This window comes from Muntiacus reevesi, chromosome 8 (assembly GCF_963930625.1).
Source record: "Muntiacus reevesi chromosome 8, mMunRee1.1, whole genome shotgun sequence".
Lineage (NCBI taxonomy): Eukaryota > Metazoa > Chordata > Mammalia > Artiodactyla > Cervidae > Muntiacus > Muntiacus reevesi.
In genome coordinates, this window is record NC_089256.1 from 22,991,755 (window position 1) to 23,009,762 (window position 18,008).

Below are 18,008 nucleotides of genomic sequence, written 5' to 3' on the forward strand. Positions count from 1 at the left end.
CTAAATCCCACTTAATTTAGCATGTTTACTGTGCTGCTAGATTGTTTGCCAGTATTTTATTTAGGACTTTTACATCTCTATTTAGAACTGAGACTCCCCTATAGTTTTCTGTGTGTGTTCCGTCTGTGAGGTTTTATCAGTATCATACTCATTTCATGTGAAGAATTTGGAAGTTGTTCATTTTCTGATAGAAAAATAAGCAGCACCAGTTTGGGTCAATGAGCTTGGAAATGCTGGGGGTCTTGGGGGAAGGTGTCCTTCCTCTGTCAGCGTGAAGCCTGGAGAAGCTGCAGCCCGCTTGTTATTGGCCTGAAGCAACACAAACCCCTAAGAGTCGGGACAGGAGCTCGTGGAGAAATACAGCTGGAGCCCGGCTTTTTCATATTGTTGGCCGTGTGGGGACTTGCAGGTGCTCCTCAAGGCTGCCTTCTCTGCAGAACCCGAATAAGCCCATCTTTGCTGGAGAAATAACCAGCAGCCTGTCTGTTGTGGGTCAGCACAGCCATTGCATCATCCTTTATCGTTGTGGCTGGAAGGCCGTATCTGCTGCTACTTGTCCTGGGAGCGAGCACCTTATCAATTTACTTACGTTTCTGAGCAGTTTCCCCTTATTTCTTAAAAGGTTATGTGGATTACCTGGGATAAGAAGCTTGCTCCAACAAGATGCTTTCTCTTCCCAACGTGCTCTGCGTTGCCTGTGTCTGGCTCGGCAGGGACAGGAATCCAGCCCCCAGGGCTAGTTCATGCTGCCCCGTCCAAAGTCCTCAGAGTCTAAATCCCAGTGCACCTGGGCAGAGCCCAGCCTCTTCCCAACTTGCTTGCCTGGACCTACCAGTTCTCGGAGTGCCTGGTCTTCTGAACCACCTCTTCTGGTTGACCATGCTTTTCTCCAGGGTAGAGCCTATTTCTACCCTGAAATGCCAGGTGCCAACAACGCACTTATTCCGTCTTGCTCACCTTGGCACACACACAGGCGTGCGCATGCATGCATGTACACACAAACACAGCAAGATACCCTGATGGATGCAGCTGCCACACCCTGACCCAAGGAGATGAAAGGCAAGGCAGGCAGGGCACCTTTGGGGGCAGAGCCAAGCTTACTGGAGGGCTGTGCTTTGCGGAGAAGGTAACATGGACAAGTCAGGGATGCGGACATTACGTACACAAGGTTTAAGTATATCAGGCTTCGCCACAACTTCTCTACTTTTGAGTATGTTTAAAAATTTTTATGATAAAAACTTGAAATGTTCTTTCATAAAATGATGGGTGGACTTTAATGAGAGCAATCTAAAAAGTCCCACGCAGAAAACCAGAAGTTGATAATCCTATGTTGATCACAATCCTGTTTTCTTTAGGGAAATCTACATGGTCTGTGAAAAACCCCAAGTCTAGGAACTGTTGGACACAAAGCTAACCTCACCAGGGTCAGCCACACTGAGTCCCACGTGACGCTGACTGCCAAGACCCCACTGACTTTAGGCTTTAGAAGGCTTTAGAAGCACATTTCTAATATCAGTTTTCTGCGTTTTGCATAGACTTTTTTAAAAAAGAAATCATTTGCTGTTTCACCCCCTTTTGGTAAGAACTCCTAAACTAAGAAAGGAGGAAGTGGTACTGCAGGGACCCCACCAGCAATCCTTTCTCCAGTGTTGTCTCGTTCAAAAGAAGTGAGTTTTCTCTAATCAACAGAGCAGTTCAGTTCAGTCGATCGGTCATGTCTGACTCTGTGACCCCGTGGACTGCAGCACACCAGGCTTCCCTGTCCATCACCAACCCCCAGAGCTTGCTCAAACTCACGTCCATCGAGTCAGTGACGCCATCCAACCATCTCATCCTCTGTTGTCCCCTTCTCCTTCTGCCTTCAATCTTTCCCAGCATCAGGGTCTTTTCCAATGAGTCAGTTCTTCCCATTAGGTGGCCAAAGTATTCAAGTTTCAGCTTCAGCATCTGTCCTTCCAACGAATATTCAGGACTGATTTCCTTATCAGTTTCATCTCCTTGCAGTCCAAGGGACTCTCAAGAGTCTTCTCCAACACCACAGTTCAAAACCATCAGTTCTTCAGTGCTCAGCTTTCTTTATGGCCCAACCCTCACATCCATACATGACTACTGGAAAAACCATAGCTTCGACTAAGTGGACCTTTGCTGGCAAAGTAATGTCTCTGCTTTTTAATATGCTGTCTAGGTTGGTCATAGCTTTTCTTCCAAGGAGCGTCTTTTAATTTCATGGCTAGTCACCATCTGCAGTGATTTTCAAGCCCAAGAAAAAAATGTCTCTCACTGTTTCCATTGTTTCCCCATCTATTTGCCATGAAGTGATGGGACCAGATGCCATGATCTTAGTTTTCTTAATGTTGAGTTTTAAGCAAATTTTTACTCTCCTCTTTCACTTTCATCAAGAGGGTCTTCAGTTCCTCTTCACTTTCTGCCATAAGGGTGGTGTCATCTGCCTATCTGAGGTTATTGCTATTTCTCCTGGCAATCTTGATTCCAGCTTGTGCTTCATCCAGCCCGGCATTTCACATGATGTACTATGCATAGAAGTTAAATAAGCAGCGTGACAATATACAGCCTTGTACTCCTTTCCCAATCTGGAACCAGTCTGTTGTTCCATGCCCCGTTCTAACTGCTGCTTCTTGACCTGCATACAGATGTCCTAGGAGGCAGGTAAGATGATCTGGTATTCCCATCTCGAAGAATTTTCCACAATCTGTTGTGATCCACAGTCAAAGACTTTGGCCGAGTCAATAAAGCAGATGCTTTTCTGAACTCTCTTGCTTTTTCTATGATCCAATGGATGTTGGCAATTTGATCTCTGGTTCTGCTTTTTCTAAATCCAGCTTGAACATCTGGAAGTTCATGGTTCACATACTATTGAAGCCTAGCTTGGAGAATTTTGAGCATTACTTTACTAGCGTGAGATAAGTGCAACTGTGCGGTAGTTTGAACATTCTTTGGGATTGCCTTTCTTTAGGATTGGAATGAAAACTGACCTTTTCCAGTCCTGTGGCCACTGCTGTTTTCCAAATTTGCAGGCATATTGAATGTAGCACTTTAACACCTTCATCTTTTAGGACTGAAATAACTCAACTGGAATTCTATCTCCTTCACTAACTTTTTTCGTAGTGATGCTTCCTAAGGCCCACTTGACTTCGCATTCCAGGATGTCTGGCTCTAGGTGAGTGATCATACCACCGTGGTTATCTGGGTCATAAAGATCTTTTTTGTACAGTTCTGTGTATTCTTGCCACCTCTTCTTAGTATCTTCTGCTTCTGTTACGTTCATACCACTTCTGTCTTTTATTGTGCCCATCTTTGCACGAAATATTTCCTTGGTATCTCTAATTTTCTTGAAGAGATCTTCAGTCATTTCCATTCTGTTTTCCTCTATTTCTTTGCATTGATCACGGAGGAAGGCTTTCTTATCTCTCCTTGCTATTCTTTGGAACTCTGCATTTAGATGGGTGTATCTTTCCTTTTTTCCTTTGCCTTTAGCTTCTCTTCTTTTCTCACCTATTTGTAAAGCCTCTTCAGACAACAACTGTGCCTTTTTGCATTTTTTCTTCTTGGGGATGGTCTTGATCACTGCCTTCTATACAATGTCACAAACCTCCGTCCATTCTTCAGGCACTCTATCAGATCTAATGCACTATTAATACATCAGTTATTTCAAATGGCTGTTTTCTTTAAATTTAAATGAAAACCCCCTTGGACCAGGGACCCATCCTCCTTTCGGGCTTCTCTATTGAGTGTCTCTTTCAACTGGGTCCTGAATACGCCAAAACCAGCAGCAACATGTGGGGGCAGCTTCCGGCCCAAACTGCTCCTCGTGTGACTTGCACTAGGGTGTGGAGGGCGGGCAGCAGACCTCTTTTTCCTTTAGTTAGTAAGTTCTTCTCACTTCAGTGACATTTTCAAGACACTGTGGATGGAATTTTCACTTTTATTTCCTTTCACAAGAAAAGGAGACTCAAGAGTTAATACAAGTTAAACTCTACCACATTCCCTCTTTCAGATGGAGTGGCAGTGGCAGTATTTCTACAACTCTAACCAAACTCAGTAAGAAGATCTGCAGTACTGGTATTCACTTTTTTAGAAGAAAAATTAAGATGACTTAAAACTTCCTAGACTACCTAGTCAAAGTGCCACTAATTTATCCAAAATCCTCTACTATTATGAAAAAAAGTCATTTCAAGACAGCAAACTTGAACAAAACTGTCAGCCACTAGAATCGCTTTTTTACAAATAAAAATTGATGAAGCGAACTGATTGAAGTAGCATATTTCCTGGCAGACCTCCCATGAACAGGATCTAAGGGGATCAGACGGGACACCCCTGAGCTCCTGTCACCGAGCGGCATGCGGGCGAGTGCCTGGAGGACTGCCACGGGCAAGCACAGGGACGCGGTGTGTTGCCCTGAGATGACCACCCAGAGCCATGTTTTGGTCGGTCTTTGGGTTAAGACTTTCTCTTACAAACTCTGTGACCCTAGCCGAGGTGTGGCCATGGCAGGAACCTGGAACAAGTCCATGGCTGCAGCGAGTTACACTGCCCTCATCGTCAATGACGAAGGTCTGGGGAGGGGACAGCAGACACAAAGGCTCTGCAGAGGCGGATGGGACGGCAGGGTTGTGCTCCTGTTACCCTGGTGGTCTTGCTCCTGACAGGGTGGAACGGGAATGCGAGGGCCTGGGCACGCCCCGTGTTACATGCCCCCAAGTCTCAGGGACACAAGGTGGCTCTGGGAGCAGCACTAAAGCTCACGATGTGAGAGCCGACCCCTGCAGGGGTCACAGACCGCATCATCTCCGAGGACTGGCTCTGTTCTAAGAGCCGGCACCGCTGGCAGCTTCTACCCCGGCCTACTAACAGCTTCAGAAGAGAAGACCATCTGTTAACATGAAGGTAATGAGAAACAAGTCTGACGTTTTCTCCCAAGCCTTTCCCCGTAACTGGGAGGTGTTTTATTTCATTCCCTAAGTTTAAAAATCTGTCATTTATACCAAGAGTGACTCGTGGAATACCGTCACCTTAAGGTATGTCACCTCATGATGTGAAGGCAAAGATTTAAAACGGACTGTGCACAAGGAATAAGTCACACAAGAACACTGTATCACTACAAATTTTATTCAGAAACCCATCTTTGTTTTTTTTTGTTGTTTTTTAAAAAAAATTCCCATTATGAACTGGTTTGGTCAATCAACTACAACACTTTCTAGCAGACATACGGTAAAAATGGCATGGCTCAGAATCGCCCAGACCGTTCCCGGTCTCTCGACCGCCTCCTGTCACGCTCCCGTCCTCCGCCACCGCCACCTCCGCCGCCGCGACCGCGGTCTCGGGACCGAGAGCGACGCTCCCGGGAGCGGGACCGCGATCTATGCCTGCAACAGAGGACAAGAAACAAACCGTGGCACCCAAACCACAGCACGCAAACTAACACGGCGGCTCGTCGCACCGGTGACACTTGATAAAGGGAGAAACGCTGCCGCCTGAGCCACAGGTGACACCGTACCACGTGCCCTGATTTCAGACATTCAAGTGCCTGGGGTAAAAACGGGCAGCTGGGGACCGAAGAGGAACGACACCTTCTCCCCCTTCTCCTGTGGAGCCAACTCAAGTGGCCAGGGGAGCCAATACCCAGAATGGAAGGGGCACGCACACCATCCCACCTGAGCCAAGCCTCTCAGATGTTCTTGGCTCAGCAATGGGCCCACCAGCCCACCGTGGGGAAGTGAGAATGGGGTTCTTTCTCTCCTACACTTTTCTGCTGACAATAAAATGATCACCAATGGTGAATTTGCAAACCTATGTTTAACAGGAGAGGGATAAGAACCCCTCTGGGGCCAGAACACAATATGAGCGGGAAGACTGACTGTTACACCATCACTCTGGCCTTCTCTCTGCTTCTGAGAAAAGCACCCACCTGCAGCTGAGCACTAGGCCTGGCCATGAGACTGTGCCTGACTGTCTCTGGTTCACAGGACAATGCCCCCCCACCTACAGACCAAGAAAACCCAAGAAACCCCAACGGAAAAAGAAGTTCGGACATGTAGCGGACAGATTAAGATCCTGTGCAAACAAATCTACTTTTAAATGGTCACCCGCCTGATGGGTCCCTGTTACTAAGGTCTGACCTCTACCTGACAAGCAGGAAGACCTGTGTGGAATGTCCCTCAGAGTGCCTTTTATATCCCCCAGTGTACACTACATTCCCAGCAGAGCCTTCTGAAGTGAAGGCCCCAGGGCTGAGCCTGCCCAGAAGTACTCACTTCTTGCGCCGGCGCCCGTACAGCTCCCGTCGCAGCTCCCGGGAGATGGGCTTCAGGTGCATGAAGTTGCAGAAGCCGCCCCGCGTGCACTCCCTGAAGGAGAAGAGAACGGTCACGCTGGGTACACAACCCCGCCTCTCCTGCCCGCTCCCCCTGGGCTGGCCCGCACCTACCCCATCTCGTACTGGCGGCAGCAGGCTTCTCTGAAGTCGGTCACAGGGGAGAGCTCGGCGTGGATCGGCTGGCCGTTAAACCAGCGGTTGTTCAAGTCAATCACAGCCTTTTCCGCGTCTTCTTCACGGCGAAACTGAAGAGACAAAGCAGAACCGCTCACCACCCACACTTCAGTAACAAGTACCTTCAGTGACTGACTCAAATACGAATCACGTGCTCACACGGGTGGTTTAATGCCAGAGAGCAATTTAAAAACTGGACCATCCTTTATTAATGATGACTTACTTTTACAACCGTCCAAGATCATGCCATGCATGCTGCCTTGGTTTTCAAATTCAACTGGTTAAAAGCACAAATGCCATGATTTATGCAGGCAAGAGAAGTTTAAAAAAAAAAAAAAGGAAAAAGAAACCAAACATATAATTCAGTTTCTCCTCCACAGTCCCACAACCACTAACCAACAGTCTTAAGACACCCATCCTCCCAGAACCCACATGCCAGCTGCTGGACTGGAGCCACTGCCAACGAGGGCTGGTCAGGGCGTTAAGGCTCCAGCCTGGTCTGAGTAGGGCTGTTCTCTCAGGGTTGTGAGTTAAGGTGAGGCAGGCACTCCTCACTCCTCGGCCCTAACTGCCGCCTCAGTCCTACCTTGACATACACGTTCCCCACAAGGTGGTCTCCGAGGTTGTCACAGACGTTCATCTCCTCCACCTCCCCATACTTCTCCTCCATTTCTGTGAAAACCTCCTATGGGGGGAACAGGGGTTAGAGGATCACAATATAGATGAAAAAGGAACAGAACAGAACTCATGAGTATGTATTCTTATTAATGGAGTAAAGTCCCAAACCCCATACAGTGGGTGAACAGGTCTACAGGGTTCAGTCACTAGCTCACCTCAAAGAACTCATCATAATGTTCTTGCATCTCGACATCGCTCACAGCGCCTGTGAACAAAGAGAGCTTGCTGGTTAGAGCCGGGAACTGCGACCGCCAGAGCTCTGTGCTTAAACTCAAACTGCTACGTAACACACATCAGCTCATCTAGAGAGAAAACAGAGCTGCAGTCTACTGGAGACTGAAGACAGTGCATCACACAGCCACTTGTTAAAGTTTTAAAGTGTGGTGAGATTTTAAAAGCCCCTTATGACCGACCACCTCAGTTCTGGCTATTAAAATATTAACATCACGACAAGTTTTCATCAGCATCAAAGGGTCAAAATTTTCGGAAAGCATGAGGAAAAGGTTGACTCTCAAAAGAAATTTTTAAATTGAAAATTCTCTTCCTTTTTAGATTTAAGATACAGGCCAAGTAATCACTGACTTTTTCCCTTCGCATTCTTAGGTTAAAATGAAAGGTGGCAATCAGGCAGGGGAGATGATTAAAATCTACGCTCCCTACTCGCTTCTTTTACCAAATATCAGCTACACGGAATGTTATTCTTTCTGATGCGATTAAAACCCAAATGATGGAAAGTGAAGATTGAGAAGGACAATGACCAAGTTCAATCGCAGTAATCTGAGTGCCCTCTTTTGCATAAAGGGAAAGTTACAGGTTTTTGTTGAAGAAAGCATTATTTTAGATGTCAAACTGTTTTCATCAAGTTTATTCTTCTTAATTCACATGTACTAAGTGAACTCTTGTCCATTCTGTGGACAGACTTAGCAAATTCACATCCCATCCTCATTACATTCTACCATTCAAACTCTGACACTCTCTGAACCTAAATCTGAGGAAGCAGAAAGCTGGAGTGTCAGTAAGCTGATATTCCCAACACAGCCAGACTGGCAGTAGCTTCGAGGCACGGACAGCCTGTTGTTAATAGCTACCTTTCAAAGGAATCTTCTGGGACTGGCGGCCTCCCCTGGGCCCCCACCAAGGGCTCTAGGCTGTGGCCATGGGCTCTGTCCACAATGCCCTAGCTCTCTGAAAACTGTTTCCCTCTAAGGGAAAAAACTAACTTCAATCTTTTGATTCTGGCAATGATTTAAGTTCCCTTTCTAGCCATTGGGGGTGATGGTGGGTGGGTGTGTGTGTCCCTGCTTCTTAGTTGTTTTTGAACTTCCAGGAACCCAGCTCACTTTACAGAAGAGAGCTCAATGAACACGTGCGGTGACGCCACTCCAGACAGCTTGTCTTGATTTAAAAGTTACAATGAGTGTATCTCCTTCCCTGAGTAGAAACCAAAGTCTAAACAACAGAAAAGCCAGTCAAGAGAAGCCCATTCCAAAGGGCAAATTTTAATGTTTAAAATTAATCTCCTTCTCCATATTAGGAAAATGAGAAGACAGAAATCAGTCACACACTCAAAAGTCTTAGCAATACTGAGAATCACGTTTTGGTGGCCATTAAACTATTGGCTGTATTCATGGGACTGGTATTTCTATTCTGTTACCACATAAACAGAACACTGTATTTTAATAACTTATATAAAGTTCATGTTTTAAAATGCTTCCTAGTGGGCATATTTTATCTCCTATACTCTGGTTAAAATTTTTTGAGTCAATCAAAATGACCTGAAAGGCAGAGGTGGGTGAGTGATTAAAAAAGCTATTCAACTGAAGTATTAACACAACTCAGTATATTTTAGATACAACTTGCAAGTACCCAGTTTTCTTAAAGAAACATTCTTAAACTGGGATTCATATTTAAGCTTAATCCAAGCATAGAAAGTTTATTTTTCTGCGGATACAAAGTTATATTAAAAAGAGCCAGTAGTGATGAACCTAGTAGCTAAATTGTATAATCGGAATTGCATTTAATTTGTATTGATACAATCTGGACTCCAGAACTGTAGCATTTAGTACAGCTAAACTTTTATTTTGTAGCATATGCAAAACAAGAGTCCTATGAATCACAAATACACACACAGAGAACTAACACAACATCCTCTGTCAATAAAGCATGCGCACCCCCCCAGAAAACAAACAGGGCAAAGGATCCACTGTCATTACTCAGTCCCCTATTTCTCATTCACTTCTACCCCAGGGTAGAGCTGTTACAAAATGACTTAACCATCCAAACAGCAACAGTTTCTTTCACCCATTGATCTTGTTTCTTTAAAAAAACAATACACCAAGGGCTACCAAGTCCTGCTACCATCAGATTCAAGGAAAGAAATTCTCTTATCAGGTCAGTATTAGCATCAAAAAACATTTAGTGTCTTGGCAGGAAAAGCGCACCAGTCCGGTCCCCCTGGACGTGGGTGCAACGCACCACAGCACAGAACCGGGAGGCCTCCCAGTCTGGACCAGCTCAGGGAGGTGGCGGCTGCCAGGACTGTTTCACCCACCGCAGGTCACCCTACAAACTGAGGGGCTCTGGGCCAAGGGTGTATCTGATCCAGGCATGTGGCCACCAAAGGTACTTCGTGGTGTTATTCTGTGATCTATTTTTTTTTTTTTAAACAGCTTTAAAACAAACTGGTGAATGAGAAGCACCTACCCTTTGGTCTGGACCCTCTGATTTTAACACGAGTCCAGGATGTTTGTTTCAGCTTATCCTCAAATGACTACATTTACTCTGGAGTTCAACAGTTATTATTTCTACTGTTCCCTAAAAAGTACCCATCAATACCACATCCATGACTTGACTTTAGCACTCCCCGGTACATAAAGGAGTGATGTCCACTGAATGCCCACTCCAAAGCTATTCTCTGCCAAGTATCCTTTATTTCCCCAATGCAGGAGACACCTACATAAAATATCTGATGAAATCAGAGTCCACACAGGACTGGTGTTGAAGGTCAGTGCAACCAGGAGGGCCCTACTGGGGTGACACTCAGGACAATGCTCTCACAGTGAAAAGCATAATCTCAATTCAAATGGAGTTTAAGGGGGAAAAAACTCTAGTAAGAAATAATATCTGAAAAAAAAATTCAGAACTATTTAAAGTTAGAGTGACTCACTTTAAGTGGGTAAAACGTGAGCCCACATTTAAGTGGACACACATTCTCCCAGGTGACGGCCAAGGTCCCAGGAGAGCAGCAGCTCCGCGCTCTTGGGAAGGGCACCCTCTCTAGGCACTCGCTCCTCCCTAAGTGGGCACAGTTAAACCTCCAGCAGAGGCTCCCACGGGCTCAGGGGGACACAAGCTCTGACCCCTCCGTGGAAGGCGGTCCTCGACACTACAGCGGCAGACCAGGTGCAGCCGGCACTGAGCTCTGACGCGCAAGCCCAGGGAACCAGGGAAGGAACTTGTATGAACTTACAGCGCAAACCGTCAGCAGACTGGGAAGAGTTTTGAGGGTTACGGTAAATGTTCAAGAGGGCAATGGTCTGAAATACAAAACGCAACAACTTTATATTATGGAAAATTAAATGTAAACACTTAACCGGTTTCCTGTGGCGATCGCTTCAGTCAAGACTCAGTGCTGAAAAAAGAGCAAGTTATTTTCTTTTGAAGCAGTGATGTTTTCTCTCAGCTGATGGCTGTCCTGGAGCGCCCTAACACTTCAGTGTAACAGAGATCCCATGATATGCTAGTATTGTATTTCTGTCACAGACTAGAAGAATTCACCACTTCAAAGTTCCAATCCAGTTAAGAATGCAGACAAGTCGGCAGGCTACCACCAAAACCATTCTTGTAACAGGAAACTTAATGAACAAGTGAGAAAGAAGTGTGCCTGTATAAACTGACTAGAGAAATACAATAATTACATATCATGAAATCTCCACTCCCTAGAGGAAAAATCGTAATGGTGAAATAAAACCCACACTTACTGGGCAACTTACCTTATTGATTCCTACATATTCCTAAGGTTTTTGATTTCACAGAAAGAACTTAATAATTGCCAGGGGTTCAGCCACTGTTAAGACCAATAACTGGCTGGTGACGTTCGGCTGTTACAGGGCCGGACCCCCCTCGCTAACAAACATCCAGGGCGGGAGAGGCCTGGCCAGCGACCTCCCCGGCCAGCCTGCTGACCTCAGCCAAGTATCAAGTTCTTACTGTGAATGCCAAGGACCTCCGGCACCGTGTCCTGTTTGCAACAGCTCTATGTCAGCAGCTCAGAAGCCAACATGGTTTGTCTCAATTAAGAGTGGGCTCTTTAACACCATTGTCTTAAAAAAACTTCTCCAACTGTGGGACTTACAGTGTGAGCCGTCAGCCGTCTGTGCACTGTTTTGGGGATTACGATAGATGTTTTGAATCAAGATGGTCTGCGGGGAAAAAAAAATAAAAAGGGGAATTCTACTGGCTGCTGTGCATATATCAGACAATTGCAAAGAGACAACTTGTTTGCAAAAGGCTCGACGCCTGCTGTTTGCTTGCTTCCTGCAAGTCAGACACTCGTCTTCTGAAGAGTACACCCAAACCATCATATTATGAAAACAGAGTTTGAGCGGTGACTTCGGTCAAGTGACTTAGGTCAAGTCAGCCAGCAACCAAGAAGAAACTGTTATTCTGAGTAGGCCCATGTTATTGAAGTGTTTTAATGCAATAGAACACTAACATTTTTTATGCTTCAAGCTAGCAGACACTATGATGTCAAAAAATTCATGGTATAATCATATTCCCCATATGAAATTGTTTTTAAAACCAAATGTGTAACTCAAGCATATGCAGTCCATCAAGCTCTCTTGATCTCGTAGGAAACAGGCACACGAATGAGTTTCCTAACTCTCAGAGGCATCTAGCACATTTACATTTTCTTGGTGGGATCTCTGTTTACATAATACAATAGCTTAAAACATTTGCTCTTTTCCGATCCTTCTTTTAAGGGAAAAAAATCCTTTTAGCCCTTGTGCTTTAAACTGGATCAGGCAGACTTGAAACCTTACATTGTACCGTTCTTCTTAAAATCAAGTTGTCTGAAAAAACAAACCATGTTTAAGTTAGTAGGCTAGCACATTACATGAATCTTAATGTCCACATCACTGTAAGAAGCTTAAAAAGAAACCCACACTGACATTATGTTAGAGATTTTACAAGCTGAACCAATAAACCGCATAATTTAGGAAAATAAATATTCAGTCTCAACATGTATCCAAAGCAGTTTTGTAACTGGTTTTATAAAACTGGCCTGTTCCACTTGTAGCTGAGTGTTCAAGGGGAGTGGTCATGAGAGAGACCCCCAGTCAAACATCTGCTCTGGGAAACCTACTTGGGAGGATGACTACCAGCCACACAGCACAGCCTCGTTCTCTGGCCTGGCCTCTCCCTCAAGTCACTGATGGCCTATCTCAGGCCTTGGCTGTTCCCCAAAGCCAACCACACTAGGTTTTTAACTAAAACCACCTGAGCGTGACAAGTCTGATGGACAGCTACACGAAGCCCAACTCTTCAACAGGAAATTCCTGTTAGATCTCACCCAGGTCACGCGGCAGTGACCGTTTAATAAAACGACACTTAAAGGGAGTAATGCAGTTCCATTAAAATCAGAGGAGGTCAGGATTACCTGAAACCAACCAAATGAATCAAAACAAGATGTTCAAGTTAACACATACAGCTGACTCCCACCAAACTTTATGGAATCATGGCCACTGGCCTAGTGGGGTTGACTTAGTTCACAAATGGAAGCACTTAAAGAAAAAAAGAAAATGTAAAGCAAATCTCCAATATTCTGAATTTCAAAAGAGACATGCTCAAAGCAGTTAAATCAGAAAATACTGTCTTTCTCTTACACCACCAGGCTGGCTTTCGTAAGCATTATATCCACTGGTGCAGAGGCTGCACATTTGGACTTCACGGGCCATGCGAAGCAGCTCAAGAGCCCTCAAGTCTATAAAGACTGAAGTCTAGATCTTTTTCAAATTCCAAATGTTCAGGTGAACATGGGCAGAAGGTTTCTGTTCCTCTCGGAGGTGTCTTCTCCCTTAAATTCACCGGATCACTTGAAGGGTGTAAACCCCTGCCTTTTCTTCAATTAGCCAAAAAGAAACTATCAAAAATCACAATTTTTGACTAAACTTCCAGTAAGAGCTAAGCCCCATCTTTCAATTAACTGGCTTCTCCCAATTAACTGAACAGACTGGCCACTGACCTGAAGGGAAGCACCCTCCTTCCAAGGCTAACTTTCATTTTTCATATTTTTATAACGTGATACAACTGGCTGTGTCCTTGGCTGGGGACTTAAGGGAACATGCCCAGTAGTACTGGAAAGCCCCTCTGTGCAGGGCATGGCAGTCTCCTCCAAGGGGGCCCCCGCCCACCTCTACATCTATCAGCCTGGAGAAGAGGCAAGGTCAGTGCTGGCCTGGCTGCCCCTCCCGACCCACGTCTATTAGAGGCAGGCAGGGTGGGAAGGCAGTGAAAACTAGTCACAGCCAACAAGTTTCTCTACTGATAAAAACAGGGAATGGTGCTCTCAGACCTTCTGCTGGGGTGGTTCACCTGCCTCATTCTCGTTTAAACAAAACACATTTATGAACACAAATAGAAAAATAAAACTAGAGGAAAAAAAATCCTGCTTATTAACACATGGATATTACTAACTGCCTCTGTAAAGTTCATGAAGTCTTGATAATTTACATGAAAACGGAAAAAAAAGGAAAAACAAACAAACCTGGCTAAAGGTCGGTTTATTGTGCAACCGAGAGCATCTGTCTCCATGACGACATGCTCCAATTTTGAAATAAAATGAACAGTTGACTCTGTAAGGGAAAACGACAACTGATTATTTTGCTGGAAAGACATCAAATAGATGGAAATATGTCATCAACACGACAAATGCCACCACACTAATTTTCTTTTACTTCACAAAGACCTAGGCACATTGTTTTTCTTGGTAATAGGTACTTTCTCATATTTTAGGTCTGCCTGCCCACCTGATCAGTTGTGTCCACCTCTTTGCAATCCCATGGGCGGCAGCCCGCCACACGCCTGTCCATGGAATTCTCCAGGCAAGGATGCTGGAGGGGGCTGCCATGCCCTCCTCCAGAAGAGCTTCCTGACCCAGGGAACAAACCTTGCGTCTCCTGCATGCAGGCAGATTCTTTACCACTGTCATACCCTGGCAAGCTCTGGTTTACTTAGCTTCAATTTGCCCCTCTTCAAACATGGCACTCTATTCTAACCTGATTTCCTCCTCATTCAAATCCCTTTCACTTTCAAGTGGGGTTGATCCTTAAACAACTTCTATTCAGATTTTTCAGTTATTAAATCCTGCAGTACTACAGGACCCATGGTTGGATGAATTGCAGGATTCAGAACAGCAGACACGAAGGGCTGACGGGAGGTTAAATAAACTGGGATTGGATTACTGACTGTGCAGAGGGCTGGCACCCCAACCTCCATGTGGTTCAAAGGTTCAATTATATTCAATACTTCTCTGCTCCACTGTTTTCTCTTAAACTGAATGTAAGTTAGTCTAAAACTATATTTAACTCAAAACCTATCTGCTCCTTTTCCTTCCATGATGAACTCCTCTCTTGAGGACACCAGCAGTCTGGTGAGGGGTTAGGACCTTGACTCTGCTACTAGTTGCTTGGGTTTGGGTTTGGGCCAGTCACCCCCACCTGTCTGGGTCTCTGTAAACTGAGGAAAATGCCAACCCTGGCACTGTTCAAAGAGCCAGAATTGAGTCTACTGTGTGCTCATCACATGCAGTCACTGTCATCTCAATAAATACAGAGTCCAGGTTCCCCCAGCCAAGACACCAGACCAACAGAAGATTTCCAAAAAGAGGTCTGAAGTAAACAATCCTCCCCAGTTTCAATACACTGAGAATAAGCTATTGGGGCACCTACTCTGCCTGTAAGAACTACACAAAGCTGTCTCTCAATATGCTCCAATACTTGGACGATGCGGATAAAATCAAAACTAGCAATCCAGCCACCATGACAGCAATGCATGGTGGCTGAGGAGATCTGTGGTGAGTTACGCAACCTTACTAGATGTGTCCCATTAAAATTCAGACTTGCAGAGGAGGGAAAGTTACCCTGTACATTCAATTATTTTAGCAAGGGCCATTCACAGTTGCCAACGCGGGAGACCTGGGTTCAATCCCTGGGTTGGGAAGATCGTCTGGAAAAGGGAAGGGCTACCCACTGTCGGGCACGACTGAGCAACTTTCACATTCAGTTAAGATTAAAGGGCCTCAGTGAAATTTGATGGCCCATGAAATCAACTAGCCATTTATTTATTATCAGGTAGCAATAAAAATGGAAAAGTCTAAATTTATGAGGAGAAAAAATGATTACTATATACACTTGAGTACGTCATGTTACATCTTGAGAAAATCACTTGAAAATAGTTTAAGACTATCTCAGAGTTGACAAAAACCCCTGTCTCAACCATTAACACCCAACTATTTCATATAATTAAAACAATTCTTGCTGCTGTACTATCAGAAATGACTCTCATTTCACAATGGACAGTTAATCACTGAATTTAATCTGTTAGTCAAAACTTTTCCAGTAGGCTCATTGGACTACTGCAATACAATGAAAAGATATTAAAATAAAGACCAGAAACCTAGATTAAATAATCAAGTTTCCTAAATTACAGCTGTGACTTTTATAATACAACTCTAACAGATGAAATGGAGTTATTTATGGCAGGAATAAACCTCTGTCCTCACAGAATTAACAATGAGGACATCACCTTATGCAGCTTTTTACAAGAACGAGGGAAAGAAAAACTCTGCAAGACCTAAGTCACGGCCCACACTGATATAAGCTCATGAGTAAAATTGACACTGCATGCTCTTCAGCAAACCTGAGAAGCCTCTTTGTCCAGCAGAGCTGGCTGATCTGTTCAAGATCCTGTTTCCCAAGCTGCTGCCTCTGGGGCCACAGCATTCAGTGCATGCCTCTCTTTCACAGCACTTAATGCATTTCAATTCATTTTAACTCAGTTATCCTTTGGATGACAAGCACCCCCTTGCTCCTTGAGAACAAGATCCAAATTTTACCCATTTTTGAGTCCCCAGACACTGGCCTTGAACTGACACCCAGTAAGTGTTTCTGGGGTGAATATGACTGATGACTGTCTTATGAGTTCTGCTAGGAAAAAACATAACCCCCTCTTCCAAACAACACAGGAGAGTCTACAATGTGTAAAAGACGACATTTTACAAGATACACTGCATCCTGGAAAACAGAAACAATTTAAAGTTTTTTATAAAGTTGTATCGAAACATTAGCTATGGCAAATTTATGAGTTTATTGTTAAAAAAATATTCACATAGACCCTCTACAGCCCTGAAGAACACCAAGATGCTAATCATTTATTGGAAGAATACATCCAGCTCAATCTTAAGGTTTTCAAGTATTATCCTCCCAAATAAACACCTGGCAAAACCAAAATTATATTTTTTACTCTCAACCTAACAACTGACTACGGAAGGTATGCAACCTAAAAACGCACTCATCTTATTCTTATATTGGAATTGCACCTGAAAGTATTTTAAAAGCAGACTTTCACGGTTAGTTAACAAGTCATCTCCAAAATACTGTTTCACAACAAATGTCCTTATGATCTATTCGATGATCGCTTAACTCACACAAGAGGTTTGTTAAGCACCTAAAACCCTAACAGGAACCTCAATTATCTAACGACTTAACGCGGGCGAGTCTTACAGCTTGCCCGACTCGACATTAAAAGATCAAACTTGGGAGAATCGTTAACGTTGACAACTTCAGCACAACTCAAGTCGGCTTCCGAGAGCCGGGGGCACGGGTCGCCTGTAGGTGGGCAGCCGAGGAGCCTCGGCGGGAGAAGCCGTTCTGCCCGAGCGGAAGCCCGGCGCCCGCCCGGCCCATCGCCCGCCTGCCAGGGCGCACGCGGCGGCGCGCGGCTCCCGAGGCCGGAAGGGCAGCCTGCCCCTCCCCCCGCCGGGCCTCCCACTGCCGCCCGGGCCCCGCCGCCGAGCTCCTCCGCGCGCCACCCGCCTCCCCAGCCCGGAACCCCTGCGGCCGGATCTCACTTACTTGTCTTTCTCGGTGCCGAAGATGGAGGCCAAGTACTCCGCCATTTCCCACCCGTCGCCGCCACCGCCGACACCGCTGCCGACGCCGACGACCCCGCCCGACGCCCGCCGGAGACGTCACCCGGACGCGACGACGCTCATTCCGCCCCACCAGCGTGGCGGCGCTGCCCAATCAGGGGAGGCGCTGTCTGCGCATGGGCGGGGCTTGGCGCGCGCGTCAGGCGCTCCCCTGGCGGTAGTGGAGCCGGCGCGCCGCCCGCCAGCGCCACCTCCCGGCTCTCGTTACGTTCTCCGGGCCCGCGCCAACGCTCCTAGCGCCCTCGACTGGGGCCCCGCGACCTCCACCGGCGTTCCGCAGTGCCCAGAGAAGCCAAGTGCTCAAAGTGCGGCTTCGGAGGAGGCAGCGGCCGAGGGGCTTTTCCACGCAGTCCCTGGGCCCGGCCCCTGAGCGCGCCTGTTCCGTGTGGGGGTTTCCGCGGGCTGTGAGCGGGGCGAGACCCCCCTCCCCGCACTTTCCCTGGGGGATCCCCACCGAACCCTTCCTCCGGGAAGACGCGTTCTTCAGCTTCCTCTTGTTCGGGGAGCTGAGTCGGAGCTCCCCGGCTCCCCGGTCCGGAGGTGCGCCGCCTGGGCCCGGCCCTGGGAAAGCCCGGCGGGTTTGGAGAGGCTCCGATGCCGGGAAGGCAGAGC

The 18,008-nt window shown here is 46.1% G+C and overlaps 1 protein-coding gene across 2 annotated transcripts; it reads right to left on the reverse strand.

The window, feature by feature from the left end:
• Window positions 1–5,106: 5,106 nt before the first annotated feature.
• U2AF1 (U2 small nuclear RNA auxiliary factor 1) lies at window positions 5,107–17,457 on the reverse strand. 2 transcript variants are annotated; one of them, XM_065942815.1, is made up of 8 exons: window positions 17,320–17,457; window positions 13,953–14,040; window positions 10,656–10,722; window positions 7,342–7,391; window positions 7,095–7,193; window positions 6,446–6,579; window positions 6,273–6,365; window positions 5,107–5,384 (listed from the first exon to the last, which is right to left on the reverse strand). In XM_065942815.1, the coding sequence occupies exons 1-8, from the start codon at window positions 17,361–17,363 to the stop codon at window positions 5,246–5,248; spliced, it is 714 nt and encodes a 237-aa protein (XP_065798887.1). In that variant the 5' UTR covers window positions 17,364–17,457; the 3' UTR covers window positions 5,107–5,245. The 2 variants fall into 2 exon arrangements, with proteins under 2 accessions (XP_065798887.1, XP_065798888.1); XM_065942816.1 differs by lacking the exon at window positions 10,656–10,722 and adding an exon at window positions 11,541–11,607.
• Between the last annotated feature and the right edge of the window lie 551 nt (window positions 17,458–18,008).